This window comes from Typopeltis vanoorti, chromosome 20 (genome assembly GCF_054136105.1).
Source record: "Typopeltis vanoorti isolate ZY-2024b chromosome 20, IOZ_Tvanoo_1.0, whole genome shotgun sequence".
In the NCBI taxonomy this organism is placed as follows: Eukaryota; Metazoa; Arthropoda; class Arachnida; order Uropygi; family Thelyphonidae; genus Typopeltis; species Typopeltis vanoorti.
The window spans coordinates 42,725,241-42,744,755 of NC_143568.1; the positions used below are offsets into that span (position 1 = coordinate 42,725,241).

General features: G+C 37.1%; 1 protein-coding gene across 4 annotated transcripts in view; it reads left to right on the forward strand.

Moving 5' to 3' along the window:
* The window catches only part of LOC150095396 (ubiquitin-protein ligase E3C), a 662,747-nt gene that overhangs the window by 483,226 nt on the left and 160,006 nt on the right, over positions 1-19,515 (forward strand). For all 4 annotated transcript variants that reach the window (XM_090409807.1, XM_090409808.1, XM_090409810.1 and 1 more), the window contains exon 19: positions 23-267. In XM_090409807.1, coding sequence (XP_090265933.1) covers positions 23-267 — 245 coding nt within the window. The remainder of the gene's footprint in view (positions 1-22; positions 268-19,515) is intronic.

Below are 19,515 nucleotides of genomic sequence, written 5' to 3' on the forward strand. Positions count from 1 at the left end.
CTTTTCTTTTTCTTCTCTCCAGAGCCAAACTTAAAACTTCGCATGAGGGTTCAGCTTGTTAATGCTGTTGGTTTGGATGAAGTAGGAATAGATGGTGGAGGAATTTTCAGGGAATTTTTAAATGAACTCTTGAAGACTGCTTTTGATCCAAACAGAGGTTTTTTTAAAACTACTCATGATTGTCAACTGTATCCTAATCCAGGGGTACATATGGTGTTACAAGATTTTCACAGGCATTATTATTTTATTGGACGAATGCTAGGAAAGGTAATTTAATTTAATTGAAGGTAAAATGTCATTTTGTTTTTCTTAATTTCACTCAACCAAAAATGTTATAATTCTCTGAAAGCGAAGTTGTAACTTTTAAAACAGAAAAAAAAAAGTATAATTATTTAGAACAGTATAATTATAGCACCTGATGTCAGACAAGTTTCTTATGGTGGAATACATTAGAGGACATGATGTAACTCTGATTTTTAATCCTCTCCAAGTTTTCATTGGACCTCCTGAACTTTAGATGATTCACATTATACTTTGTGTATAGAGGGTCACCAAGTTCTTTCTGTTCCCTACATTACAGGATTTTGTGATGTAGATAAATATAAATATTATCAGTATTGTCAATGAAAAAGGTGTAACTAAGAGAGGCATTATAGAAATTGACATTTCTATAATGCCTTCTATTATGTAGAAGATGAAATCGTTCTAGGTAACAAGAGTTTTTTCAGACACTAGGGACCAGGGAATTATGATGCTAGCTGTAGTATTCAGTAATAAACAAGAAGATAAACTTGGATAAATGGGAGTCAGGCAAATTTCGGAATGGGAAATAGGAGAAACTGATTTGTTTGTGCCATTGTCCTGTGGAATTTTCTGGTAGGGTGGAAGTAGAGGAATTTTTTTGAGTTATCAGAGAGGACAGCTCATTAAGTAAAATTTGTTTGTTGATTAGTTAAACAGCAGAGTAGGAAAAATTTATAGAAAAGGACAGATCTATAGAATTTAGTTTTTTTTTTTGTGGTAATTCCATTGGTGGAAAGGTAGATAGATTTGAACACTTGAAGGGCTTGCTCTTTTGCAAATATAAAATGACGAATGCCACTCCAGAAGAAAGGAATAGAAAAAATGGATGAAGAGGAAGAAAACTTTGTTCTCTAATTTTTCTCTTGAATTGTGAAGTGGACAAGGTCATTAGGTTTAGAGGAGAGTTTGGAATTATCCATTTGAATATAATGAATAGTGACTGTGGAAATATCTGTAGAAAATGCATATGGGAGCTGTTGATTTCCATACAGTAATGATTTTTAATATCATTCCTATACTGACAAGGCCCAGAGCAAATGTCAGGAGTGGGGCTGGATTAAGAACCTTTCATATTCTTTTTGAAAATCTGGAGATTGTAGTTCTTGAGGAATACATTATAGTGAAAGCTGTTCCATAGGGAACAGCTTTCACTATAAATGTTAGGAACCTGAGGTAGTTGGAATGAAAGATGAATGGAAGTAGTTTGGTGAGCCAGCAGTGCAACTGTTGCTTATGTTACTATAGATTAGCAGAAATTAAGGACATGATGGGATCCAGTTCTTTTGAACTGGAAACATCTGTAGCAGACACACTTTCTAATAAACTGACAGTCTGTGAGACGGTAGCTGAAGAATCTCTGTGTGAGAGAGAGGCTGTGACTCAACTGAATTTGTCCTCTTCTAAACAGCATCGAGAGATTTTAAGGATTTGTACAGAAGTAGCTGGACAGAATAAATATAGCATCTTGAGTGAAAAAGATACCGATTTTTTGGAAGTTCAGGATGCTATAGAAGTGTAGATTATGCCTGATGGGATTAGATGTAAATGTCAGTCTGTGAAGTGAGATCTTTTAAGCTGAGCATTATCAGAATTAAGAAGAAAATATAAGGTCTTTTTTGTGAGAAAAAGACAGTCATATTAGGGAACATTGAAGGTGACTAAGTTGTTGCTCTATTGAAGAATGGCGTGGGAATCAACATTCAAGACAATAATTATTGTAGATGATCTTGAAGCACGAAATGTTTGAGTACTGCAAGGTTTCTTGTATGTATAGAATGCGTGTAGGTCACTGTCATCAGTAAAATTGTGTTGGGGTGTGAGGTCAGTGAGAGGAAGTAATTTAGGTATGAGTAATAGGGTAGGTGAAATGTAGAGCACTGAGGAATGCTTGCATAAGTAAGAAAATCTTGGGGAAGCGTAGATAACACCCCTCCTGCTCCTCCTCTTCTACCATTATATGCAGTGATTGACATTAGAGAAAACTGAGTATCCAGTTTCAAAGGATGGAAGACAGACAATGGGTATTTGCTGAGAGGCCCACAATGCCTAATCCTACTAAATGCTTTAGAAATGTTGAAGTGCAATACCACAGGTTTCTTCAAACTTTTTTGCTGTGAATCTTGATTGGCAAAATACCGTATTTACTCGAATATGACTCGCACTTTTTTCTCCAAAATTAAAGTTAAAAAATCATGGTGCAAGATATATGTGGGGATTTTTGGAAACTAAAGTTTTTCAGGAAAAAACTAAATTGACATAATTAAATCCTTAGTATTCATTATAATTTTAATTGCTCACATAGAGCCTCTGCAGCTCAGTTGGTATAGACGAAGCTGTTTGATCGGAAAGACCTGTGTTCAATTTCCATCCAAGATATGAGAAACCTTTATCTGGTCTTTTTCAACTAAAGGTAAATTAGCTGGTCTCATATGAAGGTAGAGAGTTTTTCATCTGGAAACGCAGGTGTTTCATTCCTCAGAACAAGCAAACTGGCCCCGTCAACACACACACACAAATTTACAGTCATAAAATACATATACTTAATTCATCATTAAGTGGGCTCAACCCATCCTAATGGATGGGGTAGAAAAGGGGAGTAAACCCCATATGAATGAATAAATAAATTGCTTATATTATTTATAAAATGAATGTATTTAAATTTAAATAATGAACATTATTTATGCGATCGGCCGCTCACCTTCATCACGCAGTATATATGAATCATTAGCAACAGTGCTTCTGTAATTAAATTAAAACAAACAGTTTCATTATTGTTTTTCCTTTTATAATTTTGTAATCATAAGATCATGATTTTAAAAAATACTGAAAATGAGTATGACCTACCAAGAATCTCGTATTCGCTATCGCTACTTCCATTCTCGAAAGAAGTTTCCTTGTGTGCATTGCTAGTCTACCCAAATAGCACCATCTTCATTCCCATCCAGAGCATTAGAGATGCCGGTTTTTTTAAAAAACTCTTGGCAATTATATTCCAAGCTCCCAGAAACCAAGTTGCACAATAATTCTAATGATGGTCTCTTAATCTTCTCTGCTGGAGTCAGGTCGCAGCTACCATCCACTCCATGTAGAATTTTTGTACATAGTCCTTGAATGATTTGTTGAGATCCTCCGCAGCTCATTCAGTATAGACTTAGCCCTTTGGTCGGAAAGACCCGTTAGTGACGTGAGCAAATTTTATCTGATCTCTTTCGACTAAAGGTGAGTTAGCCGGTCTCATATGGAGATAGAGGGTTTTTTCCTTCCCAGAAACTTGGGGTTTTCATCCCTCAGAAGAGGCAGATCAGCCTCGTGGACACATGCTGCTATAGTAAAAAAATACATCTCTTCCCCCCCCCCCCAGTAACATGCTCGCCAACAGGCTGGCTCGCGGTTGTACTGACGAAGTCGTATATAGTATAATGTGCGGACCTGCATTGGAAGCAGGACAAACACACAGAGGAAGAAGTCCTTGAATGGTTTGTTGATCAATACATCCAAGGGCTGTAGACAAGGTGTAAGGCCACCAGGAATAATGGCCACATCAGTCTTCACACCTGAAAGTATTTTATTATTTCTGCCATAACAATTCACCATCCATTTCTTAAAGGTTTAACCTTTTTTTTTCATGTGCGAGATATATGCGAAACTTTTTAATTTCTTTTTTCATAAAGTAAAATCAGGGATGAGAGTTATATTTGAATAAATACAGTACATATTGTTGGCAACTGATTAGTTGATAGCTTTTCAGGTTGACTGTTGATGATCCTCTCCATTACTTTAGACACTTAGTTGAAAGCAAAAGGTCAATAGTTTGATAGACACTTATCACCATTTTTGGGAATTGGCTGTATATGGACTTGTTTCTGTGCTGTAGGATGCCAACATAATTCAGGAGTGTCTGTTGAGCACAATTGATGATGTACCATCAGGATCAGAAGCTTTTTTGGTGGTTAGGTTTAAGATTCTTGATGTTTTTCAGGTGGAAAGCCACAGGAAGTATACAGTATAATATTCTAGATAAAGAAGGTGATTTGTTTTGGTTATTTATGCAAGAGATGGATGAGAATGATTGCCAGGAGATCAGATTTATCTTCAACTGATGTTGCAACACTACCATCTGGATAAGAAAGGTGGAAGCATGGACATACAAAAGTTGCATATGATGCGTTTTGCAAGGGATCAGAAGTCATGACTGCTGTTAGCACAGGCAGCCAGTTTTGTACATTTAGCACTTTCAAAGTCAGACTCAATCATGATAATGACAGGCATTCAGCATAAGTGCTGAATGCTAAATGAAATTCAAGCCACTTTTATAAGGTTTTTTTTAGGACTGCCCTGACACACTTTTTGGAAAACTGAGTTGGATTGGGATATGGGAGGGATTTGAACAGAATGTATAATGAAAGCCCTCGTTGTTGTTGTCGTCGTTGAGTCCTCTGTAGAACTTCTTTGGAAATCTGTTGAACTTTGATAAAGTAGAGCTTTTCTCTTGGGTTATTGTCAATTTTCTGTAGAGCAGCAGCAATTGCCAGACAAGAATGAATAAATATGGACAGGTGTTAGCTCAATGGACAGCTCATGCCTTTAAAATGCTCCGTCCTTAGTCTGGTGATGATTGTGGTTATTTTTCTATTTTTATTAATTTTACTGATTTCATTCTTCTTCTTCTTGATAGTTTGTTTTACCAATCTTATTTTGGTGACAGCGTTAGAATCAGTTAGTGATAGTGGGTGTAATTTTTGAGGTATGTATCTTGCTTTATTTGGCTAGTCTGTCTGCCCTTTCATTGCCTTCAATATTTACATGGGCTGGTATCCATTGCAGTGTGCAGTTCTTATTTTTCAAATTTAAGGTTGTTAGTAGTTAATGAATTTCCTGTGTGAGTTTTGTTTTTCCATTTTTTAATGCCTCAATTGCAGATTTTGAGTTGCTGTAGATGGTCATTCCTTCTGTAATGTTTATTACTGGATTTGAGAGATAGAATTTGAGAGCTGTTTATATGGCTGTTAATTCACAAGTGAATTTGAAGCTATTTTGCCAGCTGTGGTTTTGATTTACATTTCCTTGCCTCCAGGTAGAATAGAAAAATCCCTGAACCTCCTTAGTTGAATGCTTCATCAGATGATCCATCAGTGTAGGCAATGACATGGTTTGGATTGTTTAAGTGATCTATAGTGTCAAGTCTTTATATTTTATTTTCTTGCTCTGAATCCTGTTTTGAACAAGATTCGAGGAGATTTAAGTTTATCATTGTGTTTTTTGATAGAATAGTGGAAAAGAATGGCTCTTTGCTTATTTCAATGAGAGGTAGGTGTGAGATGGATGAATAAAGAGATTAAGCATGCAATACAGAGAAAAAGGGCATTGTGGAGGCAGCATAAGAGAAGTGGAAGTAACCAATTTCATGAGGTCTACAAAGACCAGGCAAGGAGGGTGACTTGGTTGGTGAGAGTAGCTAAAGAGAGGTATGAACAGCAGTTAGCTAATGAAGCCAAAAAGAATCCTAGGGAGTTCTTTCGATATGTAGCCAGCAAAAGAAAGAATGATTATGGAAGGATGACATTGATTGGAGGAAATGGTTTAAAGACAGCTGTTGCAGAATGTGTGGTGGAGATACTTAATGAGCAGTTCATAAAGATCTTTCAATCTTGTGAATGTGACTTCATGGAGAGATTAAGAGCAGTTGATGATGGGGAGGAGAGACTGACTATAAGTGAGCAAGAGGTGTTTGGGGAGTTGAGTAAACTAGATGTAAATAAGGCTGTGGGACTTGATAATATATCACCACGTATTCTAAAGGAATGTGCCAGAGAGTTGACACCTGCCTTGACATATTTTTTTAATACGAGTCTTGCACTTGGTCAAGTCCCTAAAGAGTGGAAGGAGGGGCAAGATTGTGCCACTTCATAAAGGAGGTGATCGAGCTCAAGCATCAAACTACAGGCCTATCTGTGTGTCAGTTGTTGTGGTTAAGTTGTTGGAGAAGCTTGTGAGAACTAGGATCCAGAGTTGGGTTGAAAACAAAGATATAATCTTTGATGGACAGCATGGATTTGCTAAAGGGAGGTTGTGTTTTAGTAATCTACTTACGTATTACAATAAAGTGACTGCTTCCTTGGACAGAGGAGAAGGATACATAGTAATATACTTGGATTTCGCAAAAGCTTTTGATAGAGTACCTCATGATAAGTTGACAGTCAAACTAGAGCAGATGGGGTTGGATATTAGATTAGTGCATTGAATTGGAGACTGGCTATCTGATAGGTATCAACAAGTTGTGTATGGGGGTGCAATATCCAGGAAAAGGAAAGTCACTAGTGGAGTGCCTCAGGGGTCTGTTTTAGGACCATTACTGTTCAACTTGTATATTAATGATATTGGCGAAGATTTGGATGGAGATATTCAGTTGTTTGCAGATGATGCAAAGTTGGGGCGAACCATAAAGAGTAGTGAAGATGTTGTGGCCTTGTAAGAAGACTTGAATAAATTGAGTGATTGGGCAAGCAAATGGAGATGTGAGTTCAATGTTGCAAAATGTAAGGTTTTAAAATTTGGAAAACAAAGATGGGATGCAGAATTTATGCTTGGTGAGAATATATTGTTGGAAGTAGAGGAAATAAGAGATCTGGGGGTGTAGTGGATAAGGAACTAAAATTTAGGGGACACCGCCAAAATTGTGAAGACCACACAAAGACTTCTGGGGATGATGCGGAGGACACTGATGTGTAGAAGTAGGGAGATTCTTGTTCCATTGTATAAGGCTTTGATTAGGCCACACATTATTGTGCCCAGATTTGGTCACCTGGTTTTCAGAAGGATGAAGAGATGTTGGAAAGGGTCCAAAGGTGACTGACTAAGGTAGTTTCTGACCTCTGGAATGTCGAGTATGAGGAAAGATTGAAAAGATGTAATTTGCAGAGTCTAGTGGAGAGAAGGAAGAGGGGAGATATGATAGAGACCTACAAGTTGGTAAGGGGTTGTTATAGGATCAGTGGTGGAGAAGTTCTACAGAGAGTAGTGGGAGATCAGGGGAGAACCAGAGTCATCCCTGGAAACTGTATAAAGAGGGTGTGAGTAGGGGAGTGAGAGGCAGGTTTTTTTTCGTGCAGAGTTGTGAGTGATTGGAATGCCTTGCCTGAGAGTGTGGTGTCTGCAAGGAGTTTGAATGTGTTTAAGACACTGTATGATGAGATGTGTGTGAGATAAAAGGACCTCCTAGATGAGTCTTTGACTCCATGAGGTCTTGTTTAATAATAATAATAATATTGGAAGTAAAAGGGCGCATTGATGGTAGTACTGCGTTTGAAGAGCTCTGAAAGATAAGTTATTTAGATTATTTTTAAAAATTGCGCTAGAATTAGAATATATTGCGAAGTTAATTAGTTTAGCTTAAAAAGTTTGTTTTAAATAGAGTTAATTTAGTATTTTGATAAGACACGTTAGATACGTAGCGTAGCATATGGCACCAATGCGAAGAAAGGCAATGGCATCCAAATCACCATATTTGCTTGAAGAATTTAACCAAAGGGAATTCGTCCAGTGTAAGGTCTTTGGAATGTATGCTTTGCCAAGAGTGGCTGGAGTTTGGTTTGAGAGCGATAGTAGTGGGAAAGTGTCATGAAATCGAGAATCTGAAGTGTGTCTCATGTTGCGAGATTGACTTGGTTGATGAAAGTCAGAATGCAATAGAAAATTGTGATGTAACGACAGGTAGCATAGAGAGTGAGTTTAAAAGTGATGCAGTTGATGGTGAAAGTAAAAGTATAGGGCGAGAGAATGGTTTAACTGATAAAAAAATGAAGAGTTAGCTGCAATGAGGGAGTTTGGTTGCGTGGAGTGATACATAGCACGAAGCGGCAGCTGGAGCGATTACAAAAATGTCTACCGAGTGGATCACCTAACAATAAGATGCAAGTGTGTGATAAGATAAATGAGAACATGATCGAAAGTGAAAGAAAAATTAAGAAGCGAGTGTTATATGGTGATTCAGTAGTGAAAGGTGTAATAGATGAGAGTTTGACAAAATCGTGCTTTCCAGGAGCAAAAATTAATAATGTAAGTGAGGCTATTAGAGCACAGGAGCATAAAGTGAAAGAAATGATAGTAGTGGCCGGAATGAATGATTTAAAAGGTGAAAAATTTGCTTTCAGAGAGGACTTGAAAGAATTGCTAGCGGTAGCAAAAGAAAAGAGTGAGAGGGTTAAGATAGTTAGTCTGTTGCCCACTGTATGACAGAATAGAGTTGAGAAGGAGGGCCATAATTTCAAATGACTCTATGCGTAGGTTATGCAGGAGGAGTGGTATAGAGTTTGTAGACGTGTGGAGCAAGTTTGACGGGTGAAAGGACTTATGCAGACTTGCATCTAAATGGATTTGGTCTTCGGAGACTGGGAAAATTGTTGCTGAATGAAGTAAAAGTGGATACGCAGAATCTGGGAAACTAGAGCTTTTAGGGAGGGTGGGGATGCTGTTAAGTAGACATGCAGACATCAGTGAGGCAGTTGAGTGTAAGAATGTGTATAATATGTCTGAGTTAGAACGAAGGATAACAAACCAAAATGGGATAGTTAGTATAAGGTGTCAAAATAGGGGTGGGCTAGGGGACTTCTGCATTTTATGTACACTAATACCAGGAGTATTAGGAACAAGGAGGAGGAATTTTTGGCCTTGGTTAGTTCTTCCTGGCCACAGTGAGACATGGCTAACAGAAGATGATATAATTAGTGGGATAGAATGTGAGGGGTATAGTGTAATCAGGAAGGACAGAGAAAAAAGAATGGGTGAGGAATGTTATTGATGATATCTGATGAACTGCAGCCAAAGAGAATAGAAGTTCAATTTCAGGACAGCGAAGATAGCACATTTGAGGCTATTTGGTGTGAGATTGAGGTCAGCAGAACAAAATTTACAGTTGGATTCTGCTATAGACCAGGCAATGGAATAGATGATGGAGACAATATGCATAGGCAAATAGACTCAATGAGTGGAGGACAGGTAATTATTATGGGGGATTTCAACTATGGTAACATTGATTGGAGGGTGGGAAGGACAAATGGGAGGAAGGAAATGAATTTTATGCAGTTACTAAGGGATAACTACCTGAGACAGCATGTAATGGAATATACTAGGGGTTCAAGAGTGCTTGTCCTAGTAATTGCATCTGAGAAATTGACTATTATGAATATGATCATATTGCCACCAATTGGTGAGAGTGATCATTAGGTCTTGACCTGGAAAGTGGCTAAATGTGTGGAATTTTCAATTAAGACGGTACATGTGGAATTACCGGGCTGGTAAGTATGACAAGCTTAGGAGATTGCTTGGATCAGTGTGCCATGACATGTGAAAATGCAAGGGCTGGAGGTTGATAGTGCATGGGAAATGGTAAGGAGCGTTTGAGGGAGGTAATGGCTAACTGCATACCTAGAGTCTGGGGAATAAATCAAGAGGGAGTTAAATGGATGAATAACACCATTAAGCTTGAGCTGCAAAAAAAAAAAGAAACAATTGTGGATGAAATTTAAGGAGAAAGGTGACTTGCAGGCACACGAACAGTATAAGGCACAGGCCAGAAGGGTAACTAGCGTGGTATGAAAAGCTAAAGCAGATTATCTTTTGATGATATTAAGCATTTTAAGAGCTTTATTGGAAATATTTGTAATATAAGTTGTAAATCTCAGTTCAGTATCTAGGGTTAGGCCTAAGTTTTTGGAGACTGTTTTTTCTATTTTAGTATTATGAAAGTAAATTAGCAATGTAAGCTAAGCGAACACTTTGCAAGAGTATATCATCCAGGCTGATATACTGTTCAGGGGATCTCCTTACTTGGCATTGTTGTAGTGCCAAAGTACATGGTTGTGAATGGCTGAAGAGTGATATTGCAGGAATGAGAGAACGAATGGCTGATACAGGAATTGAAGTGAATGAAATGGAGGCGAATTGTATATTACAGAACCTTAATGTAAATACATCTGTAGGATTGGATGGTGTACCAGCTCGAGTCTTACGTGAATCGGCAAAGGAATTATCAGTTCCCTTGACCATATTGTTTAATTTAAGTCTCAGTTCTGGGTTAGTCCCTAGGGGGGGTGGAAAGAGAAGAAAATAATTCCATTGCATAAAGGAGGTTCCAAGACTGCTGTTGTAAATTACTGACCGATCAGCATATCAGGAATCGATGTCAAGGTTTTGGAGACATTAGTCAAGAGCAAAATACAGGAATGGATAGATGAAAATGGTATACTGTATGGAGGACAGCATGGTTTTGTGGAGGGTAGATCATGAAATGTGTATTATGAAATGTGAGTCACTTGCTCACATTTCATAATACAGTGATGGCTGAACTGGATAAGGGTAATGGATTTACACCGATACTGCTGGATTTTGCGAAGGCCTTTGACAGGATGCCACACGGAATTCTAATCAGTAAACTGTAGCACATGAGGATGGATATAGAGTTGGCGAGATGGATAGGAGGGTGGTTGATGGAGAGATATCACAGAGTAGTTTATTCAGGAATGGAGTCCAAAAGAAGGCCTTTTTTACTAGTGGTGTGCACAGGGTTCTGTTCTTGGACCACTGCTATTTAATTTGTTCATTAATGATATGGGAAAAGATCTGAGAGGAACTGTTCATTTATTTGCTGATGATGCAAAGTTGGATAGAGCAATAGTGAATGCATATGATGTTAAAATTTTGCAAGATGTGATTTGGATAGATTGGAAGACTGGGCTAAGGAAAATGGATGTCAATTTAATGTGGCAAAGTTTAAGGTTATGCATTTTGGGGTTAAAAGATTAGCAGCAGTATACCACATTGGTGGAATTGTACTCCAGGAGATTGACAAGGCCAGGGATTTGGGAGTATTGGTGGATAGGGAGTTGAAGTTTAGGGGGACACATTGCAAAAGTGGCTAAATCAGCTCATGAAATCACTTGATTACTGAAGAATACTTTGACTAGCAGAGACAAGCAAGTTATTGTTACTCTGTATCGAGCCTTGATAAGACCCCATCTTGACTATTGTGCCCAGATCTGGGCACCAGGGTTTCTTCTTGATGGGGAAGAGGTGGAGAGGATCCACATACTAGAAGACAGAAGAAAGCCAGCTTCTGCTTGCTCAAGTTTTTTTTTTGAGCAAGCAGAAGCTGGAGCCCAGATTGATGAGGCATATTCCATAGTGGTTAAATGAGTGCCGTATATGTTGTTTTGAGTGTCTTCGGTTTTGCATCCCACTTTGTTTCACAAAGTCTTTTGATGATATTAAGTTTTAAGAGCTTTATTGGATATATTTGTAATATGAGTTGTAAATCTCAGTTCAGTATCTAGGATTAGGCCTAAGTCTTTTGGAGACTTTTTTTTTTTTTTTTTTTTTTCTATTTTGGTATTATATATATTGATTTGGGGGTTGTAATTGTGTCTATTTTTCTATCAGTGGAGAAGATGCTCAGTTTTGTTTTTTCTGGGTTTATCTGTAATTTAAGTTCCTTTGCCTGTTTTTCTAAGCCTTTTATTGAATTACTGAGGGGTATCCCCCCCCCCCCCGAGTTCTGGACTGGTAGGCCGGTTCTCCTTGAATTCTGATGACTCGAATTTTGAAGCCTCTTCACTCAGGGTATCCTCCGAGTTTCAAATCGTGACATAAAAATGCTTATCATTTTTTATATATATAGGGTAGATTTAGGACTTTTTCAGATTGTTGAGGATTACTGCTTGTGTGCCAGATTGCTGTATCATCTGCATAGCATGCATTTATCATGTGAGGATGGATATTGTTTTATATAGATGAGAAATAGCAGTGGGTTTAAAACAGAACCTTCTGGGACTCCAGTCCAAGTTCGATGCATGTTGGAATAAATTCCATTAACTTTTACTTTAATTTTTCTTCCTTTCATGAAATCTGAAATCCAAATTAATGCATTCCCCCTTATTCCAGTATCGTATGCAATTTTTATTGATTTTTGTGTCCAGACACAATCGCAGCCAGCTGTGAGATCCACGAATGTTGCTGTCGCTGTCTTTGGTGGTTTTTCTTGAAAGCCATCTATGATTGTTCGGCAAAGATCATTCCAACTGCAATAAATTTCTATGACAAGTATCTGGATATGAAAAACAGAAATAGTATCATCTCAGGGGATCTCCTTACTACTCAGCATTGTTGTAGTTCCAAAGTACATGGTTGTGAATGGCTGATGAGTGTTGTCTTAGAGATGAAACTTTGAGATTTTGATCTGAATTACTAACAGTTACCTGGAATGAGAAGTGGTTAAGAAAAGATCCATTGCATTGGTGAGAGAAAAGGATTGTCAGGAATTCTGGTTGGAAGATGAGTAATTTCCTTTAGGTAATTGCTTACAGCAAATAGCTTCTCTTCAGTTTGGTCACTGGAATTGGAAAAAAGGAACTAGTCAAGAGTTGTGAAGTCACCAAGGAAGATGACTTCTCCATTGGTGAAATGAATGTGGAAGAAATTTTTTTGTAACATTTTTGAGTTTTTTAAATTTAGGAAAAGTATTTTTTAGGGAAATTTATTTTTTATTTTAACTGGAGTGATGCTATATTTATTTAGGTTAATATTAAGGTTTCCATGTTAATATTTCACGGGTGAAGAGAAAAAAACAGAGGAATGTAATGTGATACATGTTACCAATACAGAGAGCATCTAGTTGCCTTGTCATAATGTAGCCTCAACAGTGTCCCTATCATATGTCCTGACTTTAGGCATGATCTATCAGTGAAATTATGCACCTGGTTGGCTAAGTAAGTGACCTACCCATTAGGCTATGAATTCAGTTGTTGCCATAGGCATGGATGTTTGGGATTGTCTTTCAGTGAGAGATGAATTTCATCTCCTAGTGTGAGACCACAACTATCTCTCTTGATGGAACCATGAAATGGCATGAAAAAACTTCTACTCTTGATCTCCAGAGCAGGATTTCCAGATTATGTAAAAAATGCGCTAGTCAAGAGTTGTGTATAATAATAATAATAATAATCCTTGTTCCACCCATGTAGCAATATACTATAGCCTTACACCTTTAGTGGGTTTTTACATAACACATGCTAGAATGGTGTTAAAAAGATTTCTGTTGTCTACAAATTTGATAGATGTTCTGAGGTAGCATCTTGAAAGTTTTTTGATCTAATTTTGAATGCTGAGGTGATTCTCGAAATTTGTACACATCAAGAAAAATTGAAGCTTAGTTATCCAGATAAGCGAGATCTCGCCTTGTCTAGAAATTTTGGGTGTTGTGAAAAGTAATACTGGAAGTAAGGGGATTCTTTTCTTTGTGAGAAATATGACATTTCATTCTCCTGAATTAAAGTTAAAAATGTTGTCAGAATTCCACTGAATAATAGTTTGGAGATCGCAATTTTTAGATGTAAGTTTGGGGTATTTGAGCTGATTTGGGCTATAGTAAACTTTGGACTGGATTCATAGGTACTCAGTCATTAGCAAATAATCAGCCATGAAAGGTTCATCAACAGATAGATGATAAAGTTGACAAAATAAAAAAAGCCTTTGCATTACTTCGATGTCATTTGCAGAGTTTGAGAATAAATGTCCTTTATCACATATAATTGTGCAGCCAGAGAGAGAGAAACAGAGGAAAAGATGAGAACTCACCTGCAAAAGTCAGACGATATTGATTTGCTTGTGATGTGCAAAACAATTGTTATATGTTTTAAATTTGTTAAATTAATCTTGCATTACCTTAAGGTTTAAATCCCAGGAATAAATACAACCATTTCAGCTATAGATATTTTTTCAGGTAAACTAATTTAATGAATTCAAAGCGTCACATTTTTTTAATTACAATTCATTAAATCATTACACTTACACTCTGATTTCATGTGCAGTTACACTACTGATAGCAATAAGAAATGGACCTCATTTTCATTTCCCCATTTATTACAAAATATACAGTAAATCCAATTAAACTGAATCTCTCATCTCATCCCATCTTCCTTTTACCCTCTTTTACCTTGTGGTGTCAAGGGTTTATTAATCATCGGACCTCAAACTGTTCACAGGATAAGGTGGTCAGCCCTATGCTCCGGTGTATCCTTTGTCCTGTTGAGTTCCTAAGGCCGGTTTGCCTGCTTTGCAGGATGAAAAACCCCGGGATAAACTGGGGGGGAAATCCTACTGTCCCCAAGACTGGCTAATTTGGCTGTGGCTGAAGAAGATCCTTCAGCTGCTCATGTCACCGAAGGGAATCGAACCTAGGACACTCCCTCTCCCCAGGCATATGGTCGCGAAGTGCACAGCCACTAGGCTAACTGCATAGCCATTAAACTGAATTGAATTTTTTTTTTTTATGTGACTTGCCAATGAAAAGCTGTTAGTCTGTAGTGCATTAGTATTCATACCATGGGTGAGCTAAGAGTTAGATAATCTATATCCTGCTGTGGACACCAAACATGGAATGTTTTTAAGCTACTTCGGCCTTCAATAAACAAAGTGGTATCACACTTGACAGTGAAATTCATCTGCCACCTAAAAACATTCCCATAATGTTTATGCCCATGATAGAGTTGAATGCACAGCCTTATGATTGGAGGACAGATGCATTATCCTCTTGCCTAGCTAGGCAAGGTATCCTTTAATAAATTGATAATTATTATATTTCGTGAATAAATTCATACAACATGTTTGATGTACTCATCAAACATCCTACATGAGATGTAAGATTGGAGCTTACTATAAGAGCATGTATGAACCATTTGTGGTATTGTAGGATGATTTTCCTTTGTTATCGCTACAAGAGTTGTGGATGACTTGTTAAATTATCTGATGCTAGATGGAGGCATGGAATAGGACAGAAGTTATGCTTAACAACCTTTTTGGGGTACCAGAAGTTTTAACTGCTATTTGTGCAGGAGTCAAGATTCAGAATTTCATTTGGATTTATTGATGGTTCTACACATGAAATTTTACACATGTTGCAGGTTATAGTAGTATAGGTGCTGGGGATAACCTGAAATGCCCCAAGTCATTTCAGATAATCTGAATTTTTAAACTGTTTTGACACACTTGTTTGAGAAGTAGGGCTTGGATATTGATTGGAGATTTTTGTGTGGCATGGTGCTCATTCCAACAAAAAATATTTTAGTTCTTTGGTTAGAGCTAGTGTTTGTATCAGACATGGATAAGGGATATAGAAATCACATAGGTTCCCAGTTAGTACCATTGTACTCAAAGGATATGAGGCTGAGATTGGGTGGGTGCAGGTCTGTCTGTAGAAAATAAAATGTGGACAAAGTTTGGTGGGAATTTAGTTAAGCAAAGGTCCAAGATGTTGTAGAAGAGGTTTATCAGCAAATGCAGCATATCTTCCAGATTGATCTGTGAAGTTAGAGAAGGAAGAAATTAGAGTAATAAGGAAAGTGAATGAAAACAACCAAGTGTGTTGTCAGGAAAATTTTAACCAAGTGTAGAGCATAAAGTCAAGGGGGGATTCAAGGTTTAGCAAGATCTGCATTCCATGCCAGATCTTGCTAAACTGTACATATACCTCTTTGTACAGAAGGAATCATGCAAAATGTAGTTTGAATAGTTGAGATTGACAGCAGTTTCAAGAGTACCGGTTGAGTTTGTTCTGTGAGAAATAGCAGATCAGGTTCATTGCTTTTAAAGTGCTGGGACACATCATTAATGTTGAATCCACAAATATTTGGTGAAATCGATGTTTGAAGTATTTCATTTAAAGATTTTTTTTTTTTTTAGGGATATTTTTATTGTCATTTTTGTAGCTTTTTAGCCAAAGCCATTGTTATTTTAGAAACTATCTTTTGTGGTCAGGAATGTTGAAACTTGCAGGGGGAGGGCATACAGTTATCCAACATTATTGAGCATTCCCATACAGAAAGTGCCACTCTTTTGGCCATGTGTGGCTTTGATATAATCTCTTTCCACTGCATGCTACTATACTATGCTATACTATACTATACTACTCCACTATGCACAATTTGGCAGGCTAGATCCAGCAGGTTTATTTGATGTTGGAAATTTTTCCACTTGGTTATACTATAAATTAACACGTTCGCTGCCATGCTACTTCGGCATAGTCTGTTCCCATACGCTGAGCAATTTCACTTCTTCAAGGTCAGTATGGTCATCTCGTTGCTGGCGCTAAGCATCATACGAGTATACTCATAACTGGCTTGTGTAGCTCATATACGAACTACGAGTATACTCGTAGTTGGCAGCAGACGTGTTAAAGATGACAAGAAATTATATTTTTGGTTTAATCCTTTATCTAAGTGTAAGCAAATAAGCAAACAAAGTTTGCACCTCGACTATTTTCAGTACTGGGCAACTCGTGTAATGCAAAGCAGATATCCTTACGGACATGTATAATACTATACATGCATTATATAATATAATATATATAATACAGTATATAATATATAATGCTATATCATGACCCTTCCCATAATGCATAGCATTATACATGTACATAAGGATATGTGCTTTGCATTAAGGCAAGTGATGTGAAGTCATTAGCTTCTTTATACGAGTTGACCATTCCTGGAAATAGTTCAGGCACAAACTTTGTTTGCTTACACTTGGATAAAGGATTAAACCAAGAATATAATTTCTTCATCATCAAATTCCTGTCATGTGTCCTCAAGGGATGTACAGTATATGATAGTACTACATAAAATATTTACATCATTACTAACTTCCTCTCTGCAATTTTCCTCCAAATCAGTCTGTTACTTGTCAAGACTCCAAAATTCTCAGATCTTATATTTCTATCTTCAAAGGCACTTTGTACCGTATCATTCCACCTATATCTTGGTCTTCCTCTGGGTCTTTTCCTGCCAAACTGGCAGAGAACACTTGTTTTGCTAATCTTTCTATTCTTTTAAGTGACCATACCACCTGAAATTATCTCTGCTAATGCATTCTTGGATGCTGACAATGTCAAGTTCTTTCCTAATATCCTCGTTTATAATATGATATTGCCATTGATGCCATTTGTTCTCGCCTCTAATCTTTCTCAGGACTCTCATATTTGCGGTCTTTGGTCAAGTCTGACCCAGCTCTCAGATCCATAAGTTAAAATTGGCTTGAATACTGTCTTGTATACAGATAATTTAGTGTTTTGACTAATTTCTCTCTTATTCCATATGAATTTATTCAGTTGACTTCCTACCATACCAGATTTGTTGATTCTGTTGACTATTTCCATATTTAATTTACCATCTTAACTAAAAATCGTGCCTAATTAGCTGAAATGTTTTACTTGTTATGTAGGTTCTCAATTCACAATGAGTTGATATTTTCACTGCTTCTACCTATTTTCATTGTCTTTGAATTGTTATTCCTGACCTTCATACCATATCTATTACAATAGTTATTCAATTTAGTCAGGGAATCTTGCAGACTTGTACTGGATTTATTTAGGCATATAACATCATCTGTGTAAAGTAAAGAGCCGAGATTAACATGTCCAATTTTTATATCAGGTTTAATACTACTTTCCTTCATAGTGTGATCCATATAGATAATGAATAACAGAGGGGGGTAATGTACATCCTTATCTGACACCAGATTTAAGATTAACCCATCTTCCTGTACTTCGTTTAATTCTAAATTCTGACTTACAACTCAAATGAAGACTAAGTATTGCCTGATGTAATGTCCCAATGACACCATATAACAGTAGCATTTTGAAAAGCTTTTCTCTTGGCACCTTGTCATATGCTTTTTCCAGCATCTATAAAATTAAATACAGATCTTTGTTATATTCCCATGCTTTCTCAACTAATTGTCATAAAGTGCAGATCTGATACTGACAGCCTCTGTTTGGCCTGAACTCAGTTTGTTCTTCACCAAGCTTTTCTTCCACAATCCTTCTCAACTTTTTCACAAATATACTTGCATAAATCTTACCAGGAACACTCAGTAGGGAAATACCTCTGTAATTCTCACATTCAGTTTTATTTCCCTTTTTATATATGGGTACTATGAGAGCTCTGCTCCAATCATCTGGAATTAGTTCCTCTGTCCAGTCTTTCTGAACTATGCAGTGCAGCCACTGTAAGACTTTTATACCACCATACTTCAGCATTTCTGGTCGAATATCATCTACTACTGCTGCCTTTCCACATTTCAAGCCTTTGATAGCTTTTTCTATTTCAAGTATGGATATGTATTCCTGACTGTATGCCTGTTGAGTGTTTTTTATCACTGTGCTATCATTGCTTGTTTCATTTAGCAATTTTTCAAAGTAATTACTCCATACTTCAACGATATCTTTTTCTTCTGTTCTCATGTCAACTTTATCATCTCTAACTCCTTTTACAGCACTCTTTCCTTCATTTCTAAGCTTCTTCAACAACCTCCAGAATATTTTGCCACTGTCTTGATATTTATTTTCTATATTCTTGCCAAAGGTCCTCCCATGACTTTTGTTTAGCTAGTTTTACACAGTGTTTAGCTTTCTTACATTTGTCTCTGTATTCTCTAAGAGCACAAGGTGACTTATTTGCCAGGACCTTCTGATATGCTTCCTTCTTTTCTTTCACTGCCTCTCTAACTTCCTGTGTCCCCCATGGAATTCTGATTTTTCTATCCTTTCAGACAACCTCACCACATGGCTCTCTGGCTGAATCAAGCAGGGTTTTCATCAACGCTTGCCACTGTAATCTCCAAAGTTTAATTCCTGTTCTCAAGCTCTTTCATTTTTTCTTCAATAACCTTTGTGTATTTTAGCGTACAGTTCACATCTGATAGCTGCTCAACATTTATTCGCTTTAAAACTTTCTTACATGTTATTCTTTTCAATATGAAATTCAATTTTATCCTGCTCAAGAGTAAGTCTCCTGCACCAAGGAGAAAACATTACTATTAACAATAACATAGTCAATAAGAATTTTCTTATTCCATGCCTCTTCTCTCCATGTGAATTTGTGCACATTTTTTATATTAGAACATAGTGTTAGTAATAACCAGTCCATGTCCTGAGCAGAAATCCAAAAGGTATTTGCCATTATTATTAGCTTTGCTCTTTTCTCCAAATTTTCCCAAAATATTTTTGTATGTCTGACAATCATTTCCTACTCTGCTACAGATTCCCAACAAGGACCAACTTTTCCTCTTTCATTGTGTGAGTTGCTTTTTCTAAAGCATCAAAAAATTCCTCCACTTCTACCTTAGTAGAACCTTCTGAGGGACAATAGGCACAAATAAGTCTCATTG